The sequence below is a fragment of the Cajanus cajan genome, chromosome 1 (genome assembly GCF_000230855.2).
Source record: "Cajanus cajan strain Asha chromosome 1, NIPB_CcT2T_4, whole genome shotgun sequence".
NCBI lineage: Eukaryota > Viridiplantae > Streptophyta > Magnoliopsida > Fabales > Fabaceae > Cajanus > Cajanus cajan.
The window spans coordinates 3551111-3573782 of record NC_138517.1 but is presented as its reverse complement, the minus strand read 5'-3'; the positions used below and the strand labels follow the sequence as shown (position 1 = coordinate 3573782).

The 22672-nt window shown below is 30.8% G+C and overlaps 2 protein-coding genes across 5 annotated transcripts; both read left to right on the top strand.

Annotated features, from left to right (window-relative positions):
• The first annotated feature begins 1397 nt into the window (after window positions 1-1397).
• On the top strand, window positions 1398-11350 carry LOC109795935 (zinc finger protein BRUTUS). Of its 2 annotated transcripts, none has more exons than XM_020355501.3 (14): window positions 1398-1978; window positions 2916-3125; window positions 3827-4021; window positions 4152-4507; window positions 5423-5651; window positions 6044-6212; window positions 6314-7555; window positions 7643-7814; window positions 7949-8167; window positions 8239-8376; window positions 9201-9435; window positions 9588-9647; window positions 10173-10244; window positions 10780-11350. In XM_020355501.3, exons 1-14 carry the CDS (start codon window positions 1673-1675, stop codon window positions 10909-10911), a joined length of 3735 nt encoding a protein of 1244 aa, XP_020211090.1. In that variant the 5' UTR covers window positions 1398-1672; the 3' UTR covers window positions 10912-11350. The 2 variants fall into 2 exon arrangements, with proteins under 2 accessions (XP_020211090.1, XP_082929138.1); XM_083073012.1 differs by having other exon boundaries at window positions 1837-1978; window positions 2868-3125.
• A 4671-nt stretch (window positions 11351-16021) lies between these two features.
• LOC109795863 (DUF1639 family protein, putative (DUF1639)) lies at window positions 16022-20926 on the top strand. 3 transcript variants are annotated; one of them, XR_003803915.2, is made up of 4 exons: window positions 16022-16734; window positions 18038-18110; window positions 18200-18289; window positions 18791-20926. XR_003803915.2 is itself a non-coding variant. In XM_020355423.3 (3 exons), the coding sequence occupies exons 1-2, from the start codon at window positions 16303-16305 to the stop codon at window positions 18107-18109; spliced, it is 504 nt and encodes a 167-aa protein (XP_020211012.1). In that variant the 5' UTR covers window positions 16022-16302; the 3' UTR covers window position 18110; window positions 18200-18432. The 3 variants fall into 3 exon arrangements, 1 of the variants encoding a protein (XP_020211012.1); XR_002239593.3 differs by lacking the exon at window positions 18791-20926 and adding an exon at window positions 18556-18781; XM_020355423.3 differs by lacking the exon at window positions 18791-20926 and having other exon boundaries at window positions 18200-18432.
• The last annotated feature ends 1746 nt before the right edge of the window (window positions 20927-22672 follow it).

Sequence of the window (22672 nt, the reverse complement as noted above, 5' to 3'; positions counted from 1 at the left end):
TAATATAAACAAAGAATATTCCAAGTCGTTAACTTATGTGAGCGATGATGCATGGTGTGGAACCACGTAACACTACTTTAATTCATTCAATTTTCAACTTTGTCTTCTAGTGCCCCTCATGTCTTCAACCATGACTTTCTGATTATTATTACACAACCTCATGTCCTCATCAATTTTCAAACCCTTTGAACGGTTACGATTTACGAACTATAAACAAATAAATATTGTCCACTTCCCCAACAAAATATACATAATCACCATTTTTTTTTGTTGGGTTTGTTTAGTCCAGTTACAGTTTTTTTCCAATACGGTGATGACATATTAATTTAATTTATGAATTAACACGCATGTGCATTGTGTAAAGAAATTGTTCTGGATTCAATCAAATAGAATGTTGAGTGTGTTTTACATAGTAAAGTGTATACTGAAAATGTGTTAGCTAGCTATAATTTATTTATTCCATCAATAATTATCCTTTCCAAATTGGCAATATTGACTATATGAAGTAAATTAAAGTTGTATACATAATTCATATATAAACACTTATTATAAAAAATGGAAAACTATAATTTATTTTCGTGTATGTAAGAATATCTTAAAAATTACAAATAAAAAGAATGAAATAAAAAAAGCTATTATTAAACAACAATAATATTGCAAATTTTAAGAAATAAATTGTTAATAGTAAATATTGCATTTTATTACATAAACATAAACTAAAGAAATAAATCTTTTAAAATTAAATATTTGCATTAATTAAACATAATTGATTTAATATAATGAATGATATTTTTTTATACATGAGGAGAGAAAAGACAAAAAATAAATAAATAAAATTACAACAGCAATAAACTAATTCCCATAACATAAGGAAAAAAAGGAGACTTATGATTTGGTCGTCGAACGCATAAAGCATTAAATGTGAAGACTCTTCACAACTTAGGTTAAGCTTTGAGACAATATAGGTATATTTTTAATTATTAATATGTTTAAAAATGACTGAAATTTAATTTAGAGGTAAAATGAAAAACGATAAATTGAAATAAATACATAAAAAAGGAATTTGTTTGTAGATTTTTATGAATTAATTAATATACTTTTAAAGAAAAAAAATCATTGAAATAATGAGTAGAATGAAGGCGTAATTTACCAAAGTGTGTGTTTATAATTTATAAAATTAGAAGTAGAAGAGATAAATATAGATGACATCAAACCTAAAAGAAATAATAAAATATATACTAACTCCCGTTTTCGTGCAAGAACAAAATGCAAACACGAGCAATCCAATACTCTCCTCGTCGTTACTCGTTACCCTAGTATGACATCACCATCCTACGTGGCACAATGAAGCCACGTGGCAATGAGACACGTATATATACATCATGATATACCTTACTCTGTCAGAATACACCAGCTCGCAGGTTTCTTAATCTTATCGCACTAACCAAACAGCCCCTTCTTCTCCACCACCACCAACGTTACTCTTGCAATCAAAAAACACAACGCACCCTCTCTCTCTCTCTTTCCTCGCACGTGCACGCTCACACGTACGCCATTTTTATTAACTAACCAATTTCTCAGGACCGACGCAGACCTAGAGAGAGAAAATTTTCCCGGAAAATTGAGCCGCGAGAAAATTTCCCGACGGGAAAGGAAAGAAAAATAGGAGCGCATGGCGACGCCGCTGACGGGGCTGCAGCACATGGACGGCGGCGGAGTGGCGGTGCTGTCGAATCCGGTGACCAAGGCGGATTCCTCCGCCAATGGCGGTGGCGGCGGCGACTTCGGCCGGTCGTTGTCGGAATCGCCAATTCTGATATTCTCATTCTTCCACAAGGCGATTCGGAACGAGCTCGACGCGCTGCACCGATTGGCGATGGCGTTCGCCACCGGAAACTGCTCCGACATCCAGCCCCTCTTCCAACGCTACCATTTCCTCAGATCGATGTACAGACACCACTCCAATGCCGAAGATGAGGTGCAAGTTTCGGAACCATTATTCCTTGTTCTCAATTTCGTTCTCAGCTTTACTCTTCGGTCCTTGTTCAATTGCGTAATCGAGTTTCGTTTCGTGAGGAATGTTGTAGATAATGATGGTTGAAGTTCGATAGCTTTAATTTAAGTTTCAGTGCTTAAGTATTTAATAATTGAACCATTATGTGTTATTCTAGTATATAATTATTTCTAGTCTTTATGATATTCTCGTTACCTTTTTCTCTTCTCCACATTTTGATTTTAATAAGCTGAACTACATATACATGATTATGCTATTATAGGATCCGAATATGATTCCTAATTGCTTTGCTTTTTCTTTACCCTCTATAATTAATAATTAATTTCAATCACAAGTAGTGTCCAACCATCCATTTTCGGTTATGGTTGTTGAACTAAGTGTAGTGATTTTTCAGGAACGGCTTTAGTGGTTGAATTGTGCGGTTGTCACTAAATAGCTGCAATTAAATTGATTGTATTCTGATTCATCACTGAACTGATATTTTTTGTATGAGGGTTAATAATTGTCGTTAAGTAAACAGCTAACGGCGCGTAAAATTATTACACTTTTAGTAGTTGTTGATGCAAAATGATTGGGCAACTTATGTGCCTTAAAACCTTGGCGACATCTGTAACGGTCGGACTTGTGATATGTTTTTAAACCTATACGAGGACATCAATACTGCGAGTTTTGCCATTTGCAGATTTAAATTATAATGGTTCCCTTTGTAATTGATTTATCTTTCTTGATAGAGTCCAAGTACTGCTTTTTTGTGATTTTAAGGCTATATGCTTTGTGCTTGTCATGAGAATCCTTCCTAGTTTCTCAAACCATAGTTCTATTAATACGGATTTATCACTCCTGCTTTTCTCAGTTTCTGCTATGTTCAAACATTCTGAGGGAGATCTGTTCTGGAATGTAGGTGATTTTTCCGGCTCTAGATATACGTGTGAAGAATGTAGCACAAACATATTCCCTGGAACATCAGGGTGAAAGTGATCTTTTTGATCATCTATTCGAGCTGTTAAACTCTTCCATCCATAATGATGAAAGTTTCCCAAAGGAGTTGGCATCCTGCACGGGGGCTCTTCAGACATCAGTTAGTCAACACATGGCTAAGGAAGAGGAGCAGGTATAAGTTTAAAAAAGGTTAAACATATAATTTAGTTCCTACATGTGTCGTTGATTCTCAATTTGGTCCTTATAGTAAAAAAATATTAAATTGGTCCCTATACATGCAATTATCACTAATTTGGTCCCTATTATTATATGTTAACTGTTAACTTCCTGAAGCATTTTTAATTTGGTCCATATAAATGTAGCTCATTCTTAATTTGGTCTCTACATATGTTAAACATTCTTAATTTAGTCCTTATATTTAGAGACCAAATTAAGAATATATTAGGGGTAAAGGGATCAAATTAAGAATGTCTTACATGTATAGGGTCCAAATTAAAAATGTGTAAAGAGATTAACAATGATAAGGGTCAAATCAATAATATTTATACTATGGTGACTGCTTTAATATTTTTTTACGAGTAGGGAAATTGAGAATTTGGAACAAGTATGAGTACTGAATTGTATGTTTAACCTTTAAAAAATTTTAAAATTTGTGCATGTCTGGGATTATTAACCAGAAAATTCAAATAATTAACGTGTGTGACATGCTTACATATGTTCATGTTTGACTGTCTCCTTTAAGTTAATTTACTAAGTAATATTTATATCATAAATGATTCATTGTGGTAATCACACCCTAAGTTTTAAATGGCTGAAAAATCTTATTCTGATTGTGATGTGTGTCTGATATTTATGTTTGTTGGTTGAGATCAGGTATTTCCACTGCTTCTTGAGAAGTTCTCTCTTGAGGAACAGGCATCTTTAGTTTGGCAGTTTCTCTGCAGTATCCCTGTGAATATGATGACAGAATTTCTTCCATGGCTTTCAACATCTGTATCACCTGATGAATCTCAGGATTTGCGGAAGTGCTTATGCAAGATAGTGCCAGAGGAAAAACTTCTTCAAAAGGTGTGTTTTTGTATGCTGTTTTACATCATTGTTCTTTCCTTTTCCTTTTCAATGCTACTTATGGATTGAACACAATTTATGCATCTTATTATCATGGTAATGGATCTGACTATATTCTTGCTTATTGAAGGTTATTTTCACCTGGATGGAAGGGAGAAGTTGTGCTAACACAATTGAAAATTGTGTAGATCATTCTCAGATGCGATGTAGTCCTAATCTTTTAACCCATCAGAATGGTAAAATAAAATGTGCATGTGAGCCCTCAGCAACTGGGAAAAGGAAATATTCTGAGTCTATTTTAGATGTTTCTGATACCATGAGAACACATCCTATAGATGAAATATTGCTTTGGCATAATGCAATAAAAAAAGAGTTAAATGACATAGCAGCACAAACCAGAAAGATACAACTCTCTGGAGATTTTACTAACCTGTCAGCTTTCAATGAAAGGTTGCAATTCATTGCTGAAGTTTGCATATTTCACAGGTACCATCTTAATTTTGTTTTTTTACAATTCTGTCTTGCGGAAGCATCTTGTGTTTCTTCAATTAAAAATTTTCTTATGTTGATTTCTTTTAGGGATTATCTCTTGATTTTCAACTTAATTTAGTTGTTACTATTCCCCGTTCAGTTTTATTCTATCTTGGATCCCTATGCATTAAAATTTTTATTCTCACTTCTCATTTAAGAAAAGAAGAAACATAAAGTACAGGAAAATCATATATTTTATTGCTCCTCACTTTCTCCAACTTGTGTAAAATATGCAAATAATTGGATTAGTAATACCAAGAGGGATAGCCTTATTGCAATGTGAGGTTCCCCACTTGTGACCTTGAGGTCCTGGGTTCAAATTCTGGAAACAACCTCTTCACTTGCAGAAGTAAGGCTGTTTATATTTACTCTCAGTTCTCTTGGCTGCCTTTTATAAGACTAGTAATACTAAATATATAAAAAATAAAAAATATCCATCCTAAAGAAGTGAAATAATGGTTGTCAATACACTTACATAGAATGCTGATATAGTATTTTGCTATTGGAGGAACTTCTCATGATCATTTTATTTTAACATCACATAGTGTATTGATTAACAAAACAATTATCATAAAAGATTAGAGTTGGGTACTATCTTAAATGCTATATCCTCTATCTTACATAATTATGTAGTTTTAGAAGTATTTGACAACTACAATGAATGGTTAATAAATAAGCTGTCATGGAATGCGGATATAGTATTTTTTGGTAGGGATCTTCTCATGATATCTTATAGTATATAGTGACAAAATGATTGTCAAACAAAAAAAATTAGCTAAATTCTTAAATGTTGTCCTCTGTACTTCATTCTTTATGTAGAGTCAGAATATGCGACAAGGAATGGTTAATTGATTATTTCTATGAATGCAGTAATGCTGAGGACAAGGTTATTTTTCCAGCAGTAGATGGGAAATTTTCTTTCTCTGAAGAACATATTGAAGAAGAAAGCCAATTTAATGACTTCCGGTCTTTGATTGAAAGTATTCAAAGTGAAGGAGCAACATCTAGTTCAGAAACTGAATTTTATTCAACATTGTGTTCACATGCTGATCATATATTAGAAACAATACAGAGGCATTTCCATAATGAAGAAGTTCAGGTGATTCTTCATTTGTCATGAAATAATTTTTCTTGGAGTTCCTTAAGTGAGATGTGTTAGCAAATGCATTGTTAGATGTTAATATTACAATAGGATGATTAATAAATTGGTTGGAGGTATTTTTGCATCCCATGTGCAGAAGTCATATCATTGCTCATCAAAGGTCGATAAATATGAGCATTTCTTGTATTACCTAATTATTATCGTTGTTTTTTATTTTATTTTATTGTTATCGTTATTAGTTTGATAGAAAAGTATGATATAGGAAGGGAAGTTCTCTACTTCTTGATCCAAAGTTTAATATATATGGCAAGAGTTTGATAAAAGAAGTTCCTTTGTCAAGCTACCTTTTAATCTATTTTTTCTATATACCTACTTCTTCATTTATGTAGGTTCTTCCTCTTGCACGGAAGCACTTTACCTTCAAAAGGCAACGTGAACTTCTCTATCAAAGCTTATGCATGATGCCTTTGAAATTGATTGAGCGTGTCCTGCCATGGTTGATTCGATCATTAACTGAAGATGAAGCACAGATGTTTTTGAAAAACATGCAATTGGCAGGTTCTATGTCTATTTTGAATTTGCTTCTTGCTGAAATAAATTATATTCTTAAGAAATTTATTTGTGTCTTCTATATTTGACAATTTGTCAATTTGTTCCAGCTCCAGCAATAGATTCTGCTTTAGTCACACTTTTCTGTGGCTGGGCTTGCAAGGCTCGTAAAGATGGTCTGTGTTTGTCTTCAAGTGTGTCAGGTTGCTGTCCTGCCCAGAGATTTACTGATATTGAAGAAAATATTGTTCAATCTTCCCGTACTTCTGCTTCTGCATTGTCTGGAAGAGATTGCTCAGTATTAGTTGAATCAGATAAGACCCAACAAAGATCAGTCAAGCAAAACATAATGGAGGTGCACAGGAATGAAGATGTCTCTAAAACATCAGAAAATGAAAGTATTCAAAAACAGTGTTGTAGTGCTCGGTCTTGTTGTGTGCCAGCTTTAGGAGTCAGTGGAAACAATTTGGGACTGGGTTCACTCTCTACAACCAAGTCCTTTCGCTCTTTGTCTTCAACAGCTTCTGCCCCATCCCTTAATTCAAGTCTTTTCATATGGGAAACAGACAACAGCTCATGTGATGTTGGTTCTACAGAAAGACCAATTGATACTATATTTAAATTCCACAAAGCCATACGCAAAGACTTGGAGTATTTAGACATTGAATCTGGAAAGCTTTGTGATGGTGATGAAACAATCATTCGACAATTTAGTGGAAGATTCCAGCTTTTGTGGGGTTTATATAGAGCTCATAGTAATGCCGAGGATGATATAGTATTTCCTGCTCTTGAATCCAAAGAGGCACTTCATAATGTGAGCCATTCTTACACGCTGGACCATAAGCAGGAAGAAAAATTATTTGAAGATATTTCTTGTGTTCTTTCTGAGCTTTCTGTCCTTCATGGAGACTTGCAGAGGACCCATATGTCAGCTGATTTAAGTGAAAGTAATTTTGGAATTTCTGATGCCAATGATAGTGATGATATCAAAAAGTACAATGAGCTTGCAACTAAGCTTCAAGGGATGTGCAAATCTATTAGAGTGACCCTGGATCAACATATTTTCAGGGAAGAGCTCGAACTCTGGCCATTGTTTGGAAAACATTTCACTGTGGAAGAACAAGACAAGATAGTGGGTAGGATAATTGGAACTACAGGTGCTGAAGTTCTCCAATCAATGTTACCATGGGTAACCTCTGCACTTACGCAGGATGAACAGAACAAAATGATGGACACATGGAAACAGGCAACTAAAAACACCATGTTCAATGAATGGCTAAATGAATGTTTGAAAGAAACTCCTGTATCTACATCACAGACAGAAGCATCAGAGCGTAGCAGTTCTCAAAGAGGTTTCTAATTCTTTGAGTTTCTTTCATGTTTCATGGAAATTGCAGGATGGATAACTAAATGTATAATGTGTTATTTTTTTGTACTAGGAGGTGATTATCAAGAAAGCTTGAACCTGAATGATCAGATGTTCAAGCCAGGCTGGAAAGACATATTCCGTATGAATCAGAATGAACTTGAGTCAGAAATCCGGAAGGTTTATCGTGACTCAACTCTTGATCCTAGGAGAAAGGCGTACCTTGTGCAGAATCTAATGACAAGGTTGGTTCCAATTATCATAATTCCCTTGTTTTATATAATTACGATTTACGACATAATAAATTGCATGTTCATTTTTATAGCATTGTAACAAATTGTCTTCAAGCTTTTGTTGATTAGTTATTTGTTGACTGTAGTCGCTGGATAGCTGCCCAACAGAAGTTACCTAAGGCTCCATCAGGGGAATCATCTAGTAAACAAATAGAAGGATGCTCACCATCATTTCGGGACTCAGAGAAACAAATATTTGGTTGTGAGCACTATAAGCGAAATTGCAAGCTTCGAGCTGCTTGTTGTGGCAAGTTATTTACTTGCAGATTTTGTCATGACAATGCGAGTGATCACTCGATGGATAGGTAAATTTTTCATGGACTTCTTAATATTTAGTAATGGCATGTATTTCTAAATATCTGATTGATAATTGCAGAAAAGCAACATTGGAAATGATGTGTATGCAGTGCCTAACTGTACAGCCAGTTGGGCCTATATGCATGTCACCTTCATGTAATGGACTTACAATGGCAAAGTATTATTGCAACATTTGCAAATTTTTTGATGATGAAAGGTATGTTCTGTTTAATTCTTACTGTCTTTATATACTTGCATATTAATGTGTGTAGTGGTTGGAACTTTCTTTCTGAAGTTAACACAATCTTAGTTTACAGCATCCATAACTACCATAATACCCATGATACCTTCAGTTTTTGATTGATTACAATACGCATAAATCCTTTGAAAATAAATCTGCTAAATGAGACCTGACTGCACAGTATACCAGGCACTAGCATTATGTGCTTTTAATAGCTGTTAACATAACCCTTTGTCTCACTGGTTGCAATGGATTTGGGATCAATGCCATCGGCTAAGTACCTTGAGCATCATGGGTAATCTATAGTGGTTTATCCACCGTTCTAACAGAAAGGTACATCTTCAACTAAGCTGGGGAGGTTTCAAAGAAAATATACAAGACATTGAGGAGTTATTAAATGGTTGAGCTAATGCAAGGCCAGATCTATACTCATTTAGTAGCCAAATCATCTCTTTTTATGGAAAGAGACGGAGAATAAACAAACAGAAATATGCATTCTCTGACATAAATATTGAGAGATTGGGAAGCTTTGTTACGTTTATTTTCTTTTTTCTTAATTGTTTCTTATTTGTTCTGTTTTCTATTCCTTATCCTCCTTTATCTTCATCTCAGCAAATTTCTTCTTTTATCAAAAATAAATAGTTTGCTATATTTAATGTTTTATGATTCTCTTTCCAAGAAACACTTAAAAACGTATGTCATCTACTATCTAATTGATTATTAATCTGCCAATTTTGTTAGTTTTTTTATTTTATTTTTTGTTGTATTTTGTTTGTTAACTTCACATTATCCTTTCTCAGGAATGTTTATCATTGCCCATTTTGCAATATATGCCGTGTTGGACAAGGGCTCGGGATTGATTATTTTCATTGCATGAAATGCAATTGTTGCCTGGGGATAAAATCAACTTCTCACAAGTGCCTGGAGAAAGGTTTAGAAATGAACTGCCCAATTTGCTGCGATGACTTGTTCACGTCAAGTGCAACAGTGAGAGCTTTACCTTGTGGGCATTACATGCATTCATCTTGTTTTCAGGTACGTCATGCCCATTTTAGGGTTTAGTAACTGCAGGCTTAAAAAAAACAGAAAGTGAACAGCTGTCATTTGAATCATTTGTCTTTTATCTTCATTCTTCTAGTCTGAAAAGGGTTTTGGATTTAATCTTATACCTTGTTGTAAAATGTTAGGCATACACTTGTAGCCATTACACATGTCCAATCTGCAGCAAATCATTGGGAGATATGGCGGTAAGAATATTTTCTTATTACATATTTACTACAATTCTATGAAGTTGAGTCCCCTAAAGTTTTTTGTTAATAGGCATACAATTCTATACACTTACTGATCTTTAACGATTCTATTCTATGCATGTGTTGGCACTATTATGAATTTGATATAACTAAAGGAAGAGTGTAAGAGTAAATGCTATCCCATTGGCACTTGATAAGAAGATTCAGTGAAAAAATAATATAATTACGATGCACGTTAAATCTCAATACCTTAAATTCTTACCGGTATGATTAACTGGAGGTAATTTGTACAAAGTTAATTTTTGTTTTATCTTTTAAGGTGTGGTTTAGTGAGGGAGTTCCTTTGGGAACCATTTTGTTGGGGGTTCACTTCTACTCTCGGAAGGGCATTGAGAGTTTGAGATATGAATATCAAATCAAAAGCCACTGCATATTGAACATTACTTTGCTACTCTCAAGTTGAACTTGAAATGCTTAAAATTTCATGGCGTTGCTTACTTATCTGTTTCTTTTCCGACCTAGGTTTACTTTGGTATGCTTGATGCTTTATTAGCTACCGAGGAGCTTCCTGAAGAGTACAGAGACCGCAATCAAGTATTTACTTGTCTCTTGAATATTTATTTCGTCCATGCTATATTACTCCAGTCTTCACGTAATGCTCTTTCAAAAACTAATGTGGTTTTTGGCAGCCAGGAGTTAGAAAAAAATCCAAACCAGCCCAAGATCAAACCGAATTAGATAATAAAAATCAATCTGTTTTGAGAAAAAATTTAATCAGTCCATTTTGTAAAAATAGTTTGGTTAATTGATCAATTTTTTATATAAAATAAACTGGTTCAATTTGATTTGGTTTTATGAAAAGAAAAAAAACAAACTATATATGAGTATAAATTTGATAACCGAATTGGAGCAAATCGATCCAAATTAAAAATGTTCTATCCATTTTTAGAAAAAATAAACCAATCCACTTTATGAAAGATGGTTTGGTTAATTCGGTTTGAATTTTTGAAAACTCCAATGCTTAAACAGCACTATTGCCAGCTTGATGAAGTAAAATAGAAAGAATAGCTCATTAGCAGTGGTGATTTGTCAAATTTTTTTTATACTGATTTTCATAATTGCAATGCAGGATATACTCTGCCATGACTGTGATCGAAAGGGCACTTCACGGTTCCACTGGCTATATCACAAATGTGGATTTTGTGGCTCGTACAACACACGGGTGATCAAGAGTGAGGCAACAAATTCTAGCTGCCTATAGCGTGCTTCTTTTTACAATGCAAGTAGAGTCTGTAAATATTTTTGTATAGCCAATCCAATTTTCCCCCAACCAGGAAACTGGTCACGTTTCATTTTATATATACATAATGCGAGCCACTTCCATGGAGGTCTCTCATGATGAGTTAACTGTCCGGAGATAGAAGCACCAAAGAAGTTCCATAGATGTCATGTACAGTACAGATAAACACACTTTTTTTGCAGTGGATACTTTACCTGTTCCTCTTTTCTGCTTCTTCTACTTCTAGTTTAAGTTCATTTGAGTGCGCACTAGCGTTACTTGAAACTCTAAAAAGGAAGATTAATTGAGCTATGTCAGCTTCTGTTAGATTTTTGTTTGTTTGAATAATGTGACGATATATTCACCAAATGATTTTGTGGAGCTGCATTAATAAATATCTAGCATATCTTTTTCAGCCCAATTGTGTGGTAATTCTATCAATTTAGATAAGGAGACCAATGAAAGGTAGAATTGAAATCTCAGTATAGTCACCACGTGTCAGAAGTTAAATTAAAATTTATTTTAGCGTAGCAAATCACATACTTTCCAAGTGCATTATGATAAAATGTATCGTATTTGAATAAGTTTTCTATAAACACCAAGAAGAATGAGATATTTTTTTTCTTAGAAGTTAATATTACATTATTCATAAATTAAAATCAGGTTTTTTCTAAGAAATTGCAATTGTTTAATTTTTCTCAAAAGTTTATTTTAATTTGTGTAGCAAGTTTATTTGATTTTTATTTTATTTCTATAAATATTTGTGGAGAAGATTATTTAAACATGGTTTAAATTTTTTGTGTGACTAAATTATAGTAAACAGAACATATGCAAATTTGAAGTTCAAATTGAAAAGGAAAAAAACGTATTCAGACCTTTTAAACTTTACCACTTTTTGAAGATAATCACCTTAAACTTCAATTTTTTAGGTTTAAATATATTTTTAATCCTTAAGTATAAGATGAATTTATTTTTTATTTTTAAAATTTTAAAATTAGTTTTTTTTTAGTTTTACAATTTGAAATTCCTCATTTTAGTTTTACTCAAATATTAGTAAATCTGATAAATATTCTTACACAAAATTCACCTACTAATGTTATTATTAACAAAAAAATATTATATTAAATTGATATTACATAATTATTTTAATCTATCACAATCAATTATATTATGAATGGCTAAAAGAAATGAAATAATATTTATTAAAAATTACATGGATTAGAAAAATCAATTTTACATTTGAGAAATCAAAAATAAATTCACCTTAAATATGAGAGAACTAAAAGCATATCTAAACATAAAATTTACTATGACTACAAATTGACACAACAAACTTTAATTTTGTTTCAATTTATAAGCTTTATCATTTTGCAAATAAACACATTGATTTCTAATAATATACTAATCAATTTTTAAAGTTTACTTTTTTTTTATAAATAGTTCTTTCTATAAAGTTAAAATTAAATTAATTATCTAAAATATTAATTATTTATTTATTTTCTATTTTTGTTAAAATTACATTCTTCATTAATTAATTAAAATATATTAAAAATATGAATTTAGAAAAATTAATAAAAAACAATCAACAAGTCTTCAATTTATTTTTTAATTCTAAATTATTTTATGTTTTAATATTTGGAAAAGTTATCTATAAAAATAAAAGTAATTAATGACTAGGAGTCTAGGATCTAAAATAATAAATTATTGATATTTTTCCTTTATTAATAGCTTAATCCAAATTTGATATAAAAACTATTAATAAAAAGGGTAAATTTAATTTACAAAAAAATGGACAAATTTAAAAGAATATTTGAGAAGAAATTGAAATTAAGGCCTTTATTTGTAAGATTGGTAAAATTTAATGATTAATTAAAACAAAATAAAGTTTATGAAAATTATTTGTAAACAAAATTAAATTTAAGAATTAATTAGGATAAAATTATAGTTTGAGATGTCAGCCAGTAAAAAAAAAAAGAAGTAAAATTCAGAGGATTAATACTTTTCTTTTTCATTGAAAAAATTAGCAATAAGATGAAAAGGGTTTCATTTGGTTTGCTCTATAATGGTGTGTTTGGATGAGGAATTTATATAGGTTAATTCATTTATTTGAAGAATTTCAAATTCCTTTGAAATGTTTTGTTTGGATGAAGAATTTACAAAGAATTTGAAATCTAAGCATTTGTGAAATTCCTTCAAATAGTAGAATTTCAAATTCTCCCAAAAAAGTAAGAATTTGAAATTCCTCATATTTTTTTCCTTCATATTTCACTTATATATTTTATCTTATCTCATATCTCTTCATATTTTTAATTACTGAATATTTAAAAATATTTTTAAAATTATTAAATATTATCTAATATTAATTTTTAAATTTATTAAATATTTAAAAATTAGTTAATATTTAATTTTATAAAATTTAATTTAAGAATCTCAACATATAAATATATTTTTAAAATCAAATTTATCATGGTAGAATCAAATTATCATATTTAACCCATAAATTTAAAATTTGAGAAATTTGAATTGACTTATCCAAACAAAATATTTTAAGAATGATGGAAATTGAAATCAAAGTAATTCAAATACCAAGAATTTAAAATTCCTTGAATTTGTAAAATTCTTCATCCAAACACACCCTCATATTTGTTTTTCTTATTTTACCTATATATTTTATCTTATCTCTTCATTCTTTTAATTATTGGATATTCAAAAATATTTTTAAAATTATTAAATATTATCTTACATTAATTTTTAAAATTATTAAATATTATCTAATATTAATTTTTAAAATTATTAAATATTTAAAAATAGATTAATATTTATTTATAAAATTTAATTTAAAAATCTCAACATATTTATATATTTTTAAAATCAATTTTACTATGATGGAATCAAATTATCATATTCAACCTAACAATTTAAAATTTAAGAAATTTGAATTGACTCATCCAAACAAAATATTTAAAGAATGATAGAAATTGAAATCAAAGTAATTCAAATACCAAAAATTTAAAATTTCTTGAATTTGTAAAATTCCTCATCTAAATACACTATAACTGTTTGACAAAAAATTACGCCAGTTCTAGCTTGGTCAACTCCTCCATCCTTATTATATAGTCTTGGCTTAAGTATCAGAGTTGTTTCTGTTCATTAAAACATATGTTGCATTTTTTAGTAATTGCTTTGGAGGAATTAAAAAAAAAAAAAAAAAAGACAAAAGACAAAACCTTAGCATCAACTCTACGTTATGCTAAAAATTGGAAAATAATTCAATATTTGTTAATTCTTTTTTCCCTCTTTGTTTTCCTAGCTAAATCCTATGAAAATAAAAAATTTGATGTAGAACATGAATTATTAAATAGAGTAAATCTAAATAGACTTATTCCTAGAATAAAAAGATCTCTCTTCATATTATTGAATGGAGTAATCTAAGTAGACCTTTTCATAAATAACTTGTAATTACATACGAAAGCTAATCTCTAAACTAAAATCGACTATCTTTTTTTTTTTTGTTATGAAAGAAAAACAAAGTTTTACTCTTTCAACACAAAAAAAAGTAATAAAGACAAGGAAACCATGGCAAATATTTCCAGGATACACGGTATAGTATTAAGATTAATAACTATGAATAAATAATATATTATTTTACCGTATTTTTTCACACTATAATTTAATTATAAATTATAGTATATAATAAGTTTAATTACTTTACGTTGTGTCAAATAAGTTTATAAATTTTTTTTTTACTTTATTCCGTAAAAAAAGTTTAATTACTTTATAATAATAATTACATTAAAAATTATACAAAAATATACCCTCTATCCTTTAACTAGTATCGTCTTATGATTTTTTTTCACATACTAAAAAATGCTAATATAGAGATGAAAAAATGATTTTTATAAAATTAACTTTATTAATAATTTTCTTTTGATGAAAACGTTACAACACAATAATTTTCTAAAAAATATTAAAAAGATAAATAAAAATAATTAATTAATACTAAATAAAAAAATGAAATGATACTTATTTTAGGATTTTTTTTGGGTACATGACACACATGATGATATGAAAAGAGTACTTAATTAAGAATTTAGTTGTTAGGATTTGTGAGTATAATTTTCTTTTTGTTTTTAAAGATTACTTATTGTATAAATTAACAATTTGACTAAATTTAAATAGTTTTTGACTCATAATTGATAGATATATTATGAAAGTATTCTTATAAAAAATAATATTATTACTCATAGATTGGTCAGATGAAAAGTTGGACTTAATTCAATATTTATTAAATAAAGGAGTATTTTAAATTTTATTTTACATGAAATTGATTTAAATTTTATATAATTTTCTTTATTTATCACTGTTCTTCAATATACCAAAATAAATAATAAATTTTAATATAATAAATGCAAATATATATAAACAACGTAACATTCAATATCAATAACATACTTTCACAAATAACTTGTAATAAAAATAAAATCCATCTATTTATGAACCGCATCCTTGCCGTGAACTAGATGGTAAGTTAAGGTTTTTTTTTTTTTTTTTTTTTTTTCTTTATAATAGAGATGAGTAATTTCTTTTTTTTTTCTTATTTAATTGATCTTTATAAATATAAAATAGTACTTCCAATCACAATTGAAAATCAAATATTAATTATTAATTAAAAAAATATAAATATCAAATTATTTATACTAACGATTAATATCAAACTAAAAAGATAAATGACAGTATAAGCTTGAGTTAAACAAAAACAACAAATAAAATTAGTTAACTTGGTGATCCTAATAATTCTAGAAATTTTACTTTTTAATCTTTAAAATAAAAATGTTTGTAAGTTTCTATATTGTATATCTGTCAATCTCTGTCGTTTATTTTTATAAAAATTAAGAGATAAAATCTATACAAAATTACAAGAAAATAAGATAATGAATATAAAAATAAAAATAAACAATTTTTGATTATAGAAATTAAAATTTAAAGTTGATAATACAATATAGATAAAAAAAAAAGGTAATTAAAGGTATAAAATATTTAGGCGAACGTTAATCCTGTCCGAGCATCTTTGTCTTCTCATATATCTGTTGTGTCATTCTTCCACTCTTCATTTTCATAATAATGCATTGCATACATAACACAACACACAAACCAAACCAACCCATTCTCCATTCTCACTTCTCAAATCCAAACCTCTCTGCAAACTCAATTCCACCCTCTCATTCCTTCTTCATCAACCCCACAGACTCCCACAACAGAACCAAAAAACAACAACCTTAAAACTTCCAACACACAATAAAAGACTCAACGAAGAATCAAAAGCTTCACTCTCTCTTTTGTTCCTTTTCCCGTAGTGTGATCATCGTTTCACCGATGGCCACGGGACCCGAAAGATCGAAGGCACTGCACAACTTCTCCTTGCCCTGTTTGAAATGGGGCACGCAACGGTTACTTCGCTGCGTCAACGTCGACCTCGATCGCCGGTCCCCCACGCCCCAAAACGACGCCGTTAGAGTCCCCAAGCGCAAAAGCGACGACGCAGAGGAAGCTGGTGCCATGATGCCTTGGAATTTGAGGACCAGACGAGCTGCGTGCAAGGCGCCGCCGCACGACGAGGACCGGAGGTTCTCCGAAATGGGGTGTTCGCCGTCGCCGGTGAAGAAGGTGGTGGTGGGGAATGAGAGAGTCAAGTTTTCCGTTTCTCTCTCTAAGGAGGAGGTGGAGCAGGATTTCTGGGCCTTGGTCGGAACTAGGCCCCCCAGGAGGCCCAGGAAGAGGCCCAGGATTGTTCAGAGGCAGTTGAATGTGAGTTCAAGTTACTAACTCTTTATGAAATGGAATCTGTTTTTGCTTCTCATGGTTTGTGGTTTAGTTTAATTGTCTTGCATTTCCAGTAAAGTTTTATGTTGCTGTTAACCAATCAAAAATCGTTCTTGAGGTGACTAACTTTTAAGGTTTTTAGGTAGTTGCCACTAGAGTTAACAAATTTATCATACATGAGAATCTGGGTGATTGCATAATACTATAAAAATCTAACTTTATCACAATCTGGGTAATTGGATATTAGTTTAAAAAATCTAACTTTATGAAATGGAATCTTGTTTTAGGTTCTCATGGTTTGTGTGTTTTTTTAGTTTGATTGTCCTGCATTTTCAGTTTAAAATGTTTTATGCTGCTGTTAACCAGTCAAAAGTCATTCTTGAGATGACTAACTTTTGAGGTTTTAAGGTAGTTGCTATGAAAGTTAAGAAATTTACCATACATGACAATCTAGATAATTGGAGAATAGTATAAAAAATCTAACTTTATGAAATGGAGTTTTGTTTTAGGTTCTCATTGTTTGCCTTTTTTTAGTTTAATTTTTGTGCATATCAAGTGTAGAAGTTTTATACTGCTGTTAATCAAACAGAAATCATTCTTGACTTTTAAGGTAGTTACTATAAAACAACAAACTTGTAGCAATTTGTGTGATTTGATAATAGTACAAAGAGTTTAACTGAGTCAGAAACCGTGAGAGGCGAGCGAGAATGAAGGGTTAGGTGCAAACCGAAAGGCATGAGATGCCTTATATGCAGGTTGAATGCGTGGGAAAAGTTGTTGACACATGGCAAGACAGTTAGGGTGCACGCAGGATACATGACTGGGCCGAAGTTGGTTTGGGATTCTTGGCAGGATGCATTCAGTCACAAGGTTGGCCAAAGACGACAGCCCCTAGGGTCGGCCTTGCTTCACTGTCACTCCTGGATCCAAGACTTGAGCTGAATGTTTCCCAATTATGAAATGCGATGTCACGAATCTGCCCTCCATGACTTGTGAAAGGTGGTGGTGTGGCGGAAGCTGGCAGCTTGGAAGGTTGGAAGCCGGTTCATAACACTTACCATACATGTCAATATGTGATTCATTGATAATTTAGAAAAGTTGACTTTTAAGGAATTTACTAGTTATTATAAAAGTCGACAAACTTATTATATATGACAATATATGAGTGGATGACAATGTAGAAAAATTTTATATTGTCAGTATATGTCAATTGTTTTTAGTTTTATTTTGTTTTCAGTGTTGTGATTTTGCACTTCTTATGCTGTCTTTGTGGTTCAAATCATTGCAGACACTTTTTCCTGGCTTATGGCTGGCTGAGGTCACAGCAGAGTCATACAAAGTGGCTGAGGTTCCTGAATGAGGTGAAGTTTGGTGATTGCAGCTGTGTATTTCAATTTGGTATCTAACCAGTAACTAGAATTCATGAGTGGTTAATGGTTATGCTGTGCAGGGACTGAAATGAATGGCAAAACCAAGTTTTGAATGGATGTACCAAATATTTTTGCTTGCTGACTTCCCATGTGTTGTGACATAAATAATGGTAAATTCCAAATCATCCGTGTAAATCAAAGTTATAATTCAATGATAATGAAAATTTTGGAATTTTGCAATTTGGTTGTAGTACTTGTCTGAATGTTGTAGATTGCAGATTCTATAAATAAACTTTTTTTGCATTTCTTTGAAGATCATTTATTCACCATTAAATTGTTAGAATCCTCTAGATATAACAGTTTTTAACTTCTCAATTGTTTATTTAATCCATTAGTACTCACCGAGATAGTGAACAGTCATTTTTGTGTATTGTAGTAAAGCTTCTGGTGTACAGAACAAATTTGTTATTCTCTTCCGCAGAATCTCATGTAGTGTTGGTGATAAACTTTATTGAGCTTGTTCTTTCTGTATGCACCACGTGAATCTGCTTCATGAAGCTAACATCTCCAATACTAGAATTCATTTAATCTTCTATTAATATGGTATTATTGGAAGTTGGATGTGGTACTGGTTTTAAAAGGCATAATGATAGAGAAAATTTGGCATACAGAGATTTCCTTAGCATGCATCAGTGACTTGCTGCTAAAAAAAATATGCGCATTAATTCAGTGGCATGACTTTCTGTTGAAAGGAGCACATTGAAAGGTAATCCTCTTTCCTTTATATTTGAAGAAATAAAGGGGGAAAACAATGCTTTGGTTGACTTCATCGGTTACAATAAATGGCAAGTGAAAGATTTATAATGTATTACACAAAAAATGTCCATTTCTGTCACTAAATTTTGCATTCTCTCCACAACCTAGCAGCTAGCACACTAGTCTGTGGCTATATGAATGAGAATGAGAATTTAGTTGTAATAGTATTAGTAACATGTGTCCGTGTTGAAATTTTCACAAGCTGTTTTGCTGATGAAAATAGTTTCAAATTTTGTTCAAAATAATATGTGCTGTGATTGTGTTTCCATTCATAAACTTGCTGCAGTGACTTAAAACCTGATTGAATTGGCGTAAAACCATCTGTATTTTCTGCTATTTTTACGAGAGAACAGAAGAAAAGCATATTTGGATTTGTCTTTGGGATATCCATTAGTGTTGATTACTTGATTGTATGATTCATGAGAACTTATAGCAAATTTCCACGGCTAACATTTTTCTTAATCGCATTTGATATGTATGATGGATGGTTAATCCTGAAACAAAATTACATCAATGGATTTTTCTTTCCATAAAGAGGAAATTATCATTGGTTTCCTACTCAGTGTTACCCTCCTAGGTATGAGTTCATTTCAGGTGAGATAATAATGCCTATTGCATTTACACTTGCATCTATTGCTGTAATAATTCTTGTATTCCGCTAACAATGGTATGTTGATCTATGTACATAAATAGATGATGTGATAAAGAAGTAGAGGTGTGAACTTGTTGGGTGAATATATGATAGTGACTTTAGACATGTAGGCGATTCCAGCAAACACTTACATAACCTTTTACACTCTCACTTTATAGCAATTCAAGTACTTGCTAGTAATCAGAGTTCCTGTGTAGCAATCTTTCATCCCAATAGAACTCTTGTACCCTATACTGCAATGGTAAATATCAGCAAGTATTGGATTGTCCTAGTTGGCATTGAACTTGCCAAATTGAGTTGTTGAGAAATAATTGAGATTGTGGCGGTCCAAATAAGGCAGCATCTGACAGGTCTTATATTCAATTAGCAATAATGAGTATTGAACAATTTTTTTTTTTTCTTTTGTACATCCAATTCTCTGTATAGGGAATGATTCCTTTGTAGGACCACTGACATGTCAACTCTATATTATATCAGTATTGGAATAAAATTAAATAAAAGTTGTGTGAAACAAAAAAGATGAGCAAATATCTGATCTTAAACCAATTGGGCCATGGATAAACTGAAAAGTAAATATTGGTTATGAACTTAAAATATCTCGAGGATTCTACCACTATGAGCATACAAAACTAGTCTTAAGCAAAAGATAACAGTTAGTTCAACATACTTATTTTTCGTCTATTGCATATTTTTTAGAGGCTACATTCCATTTACAGGAAAATTGGAATGATGAGAATGAAGTACTGCTTGGTTTAGTTACGAAAGTATAATTAATTGGAAAGGTACTTGCTCTAATTTTCACAAAAAAAAAAGACTAATTCAATCATGCAGTATTAGGGTTCTTTTTTTCTTTCCATTCGTTGCCTAATTCAACCCAAGAAGCCCATTTGTTACAACGGGTTTCTTGATTTACGGCCTAATCTTTATTGGATGAGTTAATTTGGAAAAAAAAAACAAAGTGTGATGCACTGTATGTATCTGGAGAAATAGATAGAGGTTACCAATTTTTAGTTAAGAGCAATCTGAAGAACGTTTGTTATCATTATTTATCTATTTAACTTCGACTCTTAAGTGATTTTTCCTAAATTAATTATGGTTAATTGGAATCAATGCAAATTCTGAATATCGAAATTTTTAGAACAAAATATTGATATTTTTATGAGCAATATATATATATATATTTATATATTTATATTTGTGATATAATCAAGATATATAATCCTCTCCTTTTGGATTGGTCTATTTTAAGGATAAAATGGTATCTTCATTTGTGACTATATCTAAATAAAAATTGAATTTTAGTTTTTAGTTAAAAAATACAAATATCAAACCACTTATATTAATAATTTTTAGTATTTATTTATAATATATAAATTTTGAGCTAAAAACATTAGGCACATCACTTTTTATTGATTTTCCGCGACAATTCCTCACCTCTTCTCTCATTGGCCCTTACTTTTATTTCTTAACGTTGGTAACTATCATCTTCGTTATTATTGTATTATTCTCATTATTCTTTACAAAATGAAGTTGACATTTGAAGTCCACTAGCTTCGTGTCAAAGACCCCATTCAGTTGTTAAATACTTGCATTTTTTTATGAGTTTCAAAGGAAATAAATAATTACAATTAAAATGGATACATGACGTTTTGTCATCTTCAATATCATTAAAAATTATTATATATTTTTTTTACACAAGTATTGTTTATTGAAGACAATTTTAATCAAGCCGATCATTAAAAAAAAAAAAAACTCTCCAAATATTTAACACAATATTTTAATAAAAAAAAAGGCCATGATGAAGTGCCTAATAAAAAAAATTTAAAATAGTAAAAATCCATCCATATGAATCAAAATTTCGCTACATTCTTTTCATATAAATTGAGACAAAAAATGACACGAGTAATGTTTAGAGAAAAAAAATAAAAAGAAAATACGAAAGAATATAGAGATTTCATATTATAGAAAGTTACTTAAATCTATATTTTTATTTTTAATACTAAATTCCACCGGAAGGCACGGGTCAGCTACTCATTATTAATTTTCAGAGTTAAAACGTCAACCTCTACCCAATTATAAGATTGATAGTTGACTGAGGATTTGTGTGCATTCCTCTCATTTTCCCTTGCTCACAATTTGATTAATTAACTTTTTCCAATCACAAACTGAAAATTCATTCTGGCTTCGAAGGACATTGATTATTCACTATTCTAATAATTCACTTTGTTTAGAACTATTTAATATAATCATGAATGCCACGATCCGTTGACTTCAATTCCTTCACAAATGTACCCCCAAAAAGAATTCATTAAAAAGTCCAACTTGATCAATGTTGGTAATTATTGCAGCCGCACGTTATGGAAAGAAAAAAAAAAAAGAATTAAACGAAAAGAAATTTCTTGACTTGTAAAAGTAAATATGCATGATTTCTAAAGCGGTGGGTAAACCACCAGGGAATTATGAAAGTGCATCAGTGAAATCAATACTTGATTTTATTTTAAGCTCTATTGTGACTACATGCAACAAGATAAAAAAAATATTTCATTGAACTAATAATTTACTGTTTAAATGGTATTAAAATTGATCTCTTTAAATAAATTTTCAAGTTTGAATCTTGAATTATAAAAAAAAATAATTAGAAAAAGGGATTGGACTAAAGATTACCGTTTAGTTTTTTAAGTGATATTAATCATCAATAAAACAATAATGTAGATAAATATTTTGTGTCAATAACATAATTAATAAGAAAATAATAATTAGAAGTTCAACTAAATCAGAAACTAATAAAACCTCTCCTAATGAAAACTAAGCATTTATGTACACCAATTCTGATTTGTGCAATACATAACACATGAAACAAGGATGGATCAGTTTATTTCTACGTGAAATGCATCAACTCAAAGACTACTTGTGACTTGTTAGATAAACCAAAGGATGGTCCATGATTAGGTGAATTAAGTAAGGGAAAAGCTAATTCACATACCAAATTTTCCACAAGGTTTCATCAATGATTTGTTTGTTTACCCATGAAACTTCCACCTTATTATTTGTTATATTTTTTTCAATTAGTTAAATAGATGGGGAA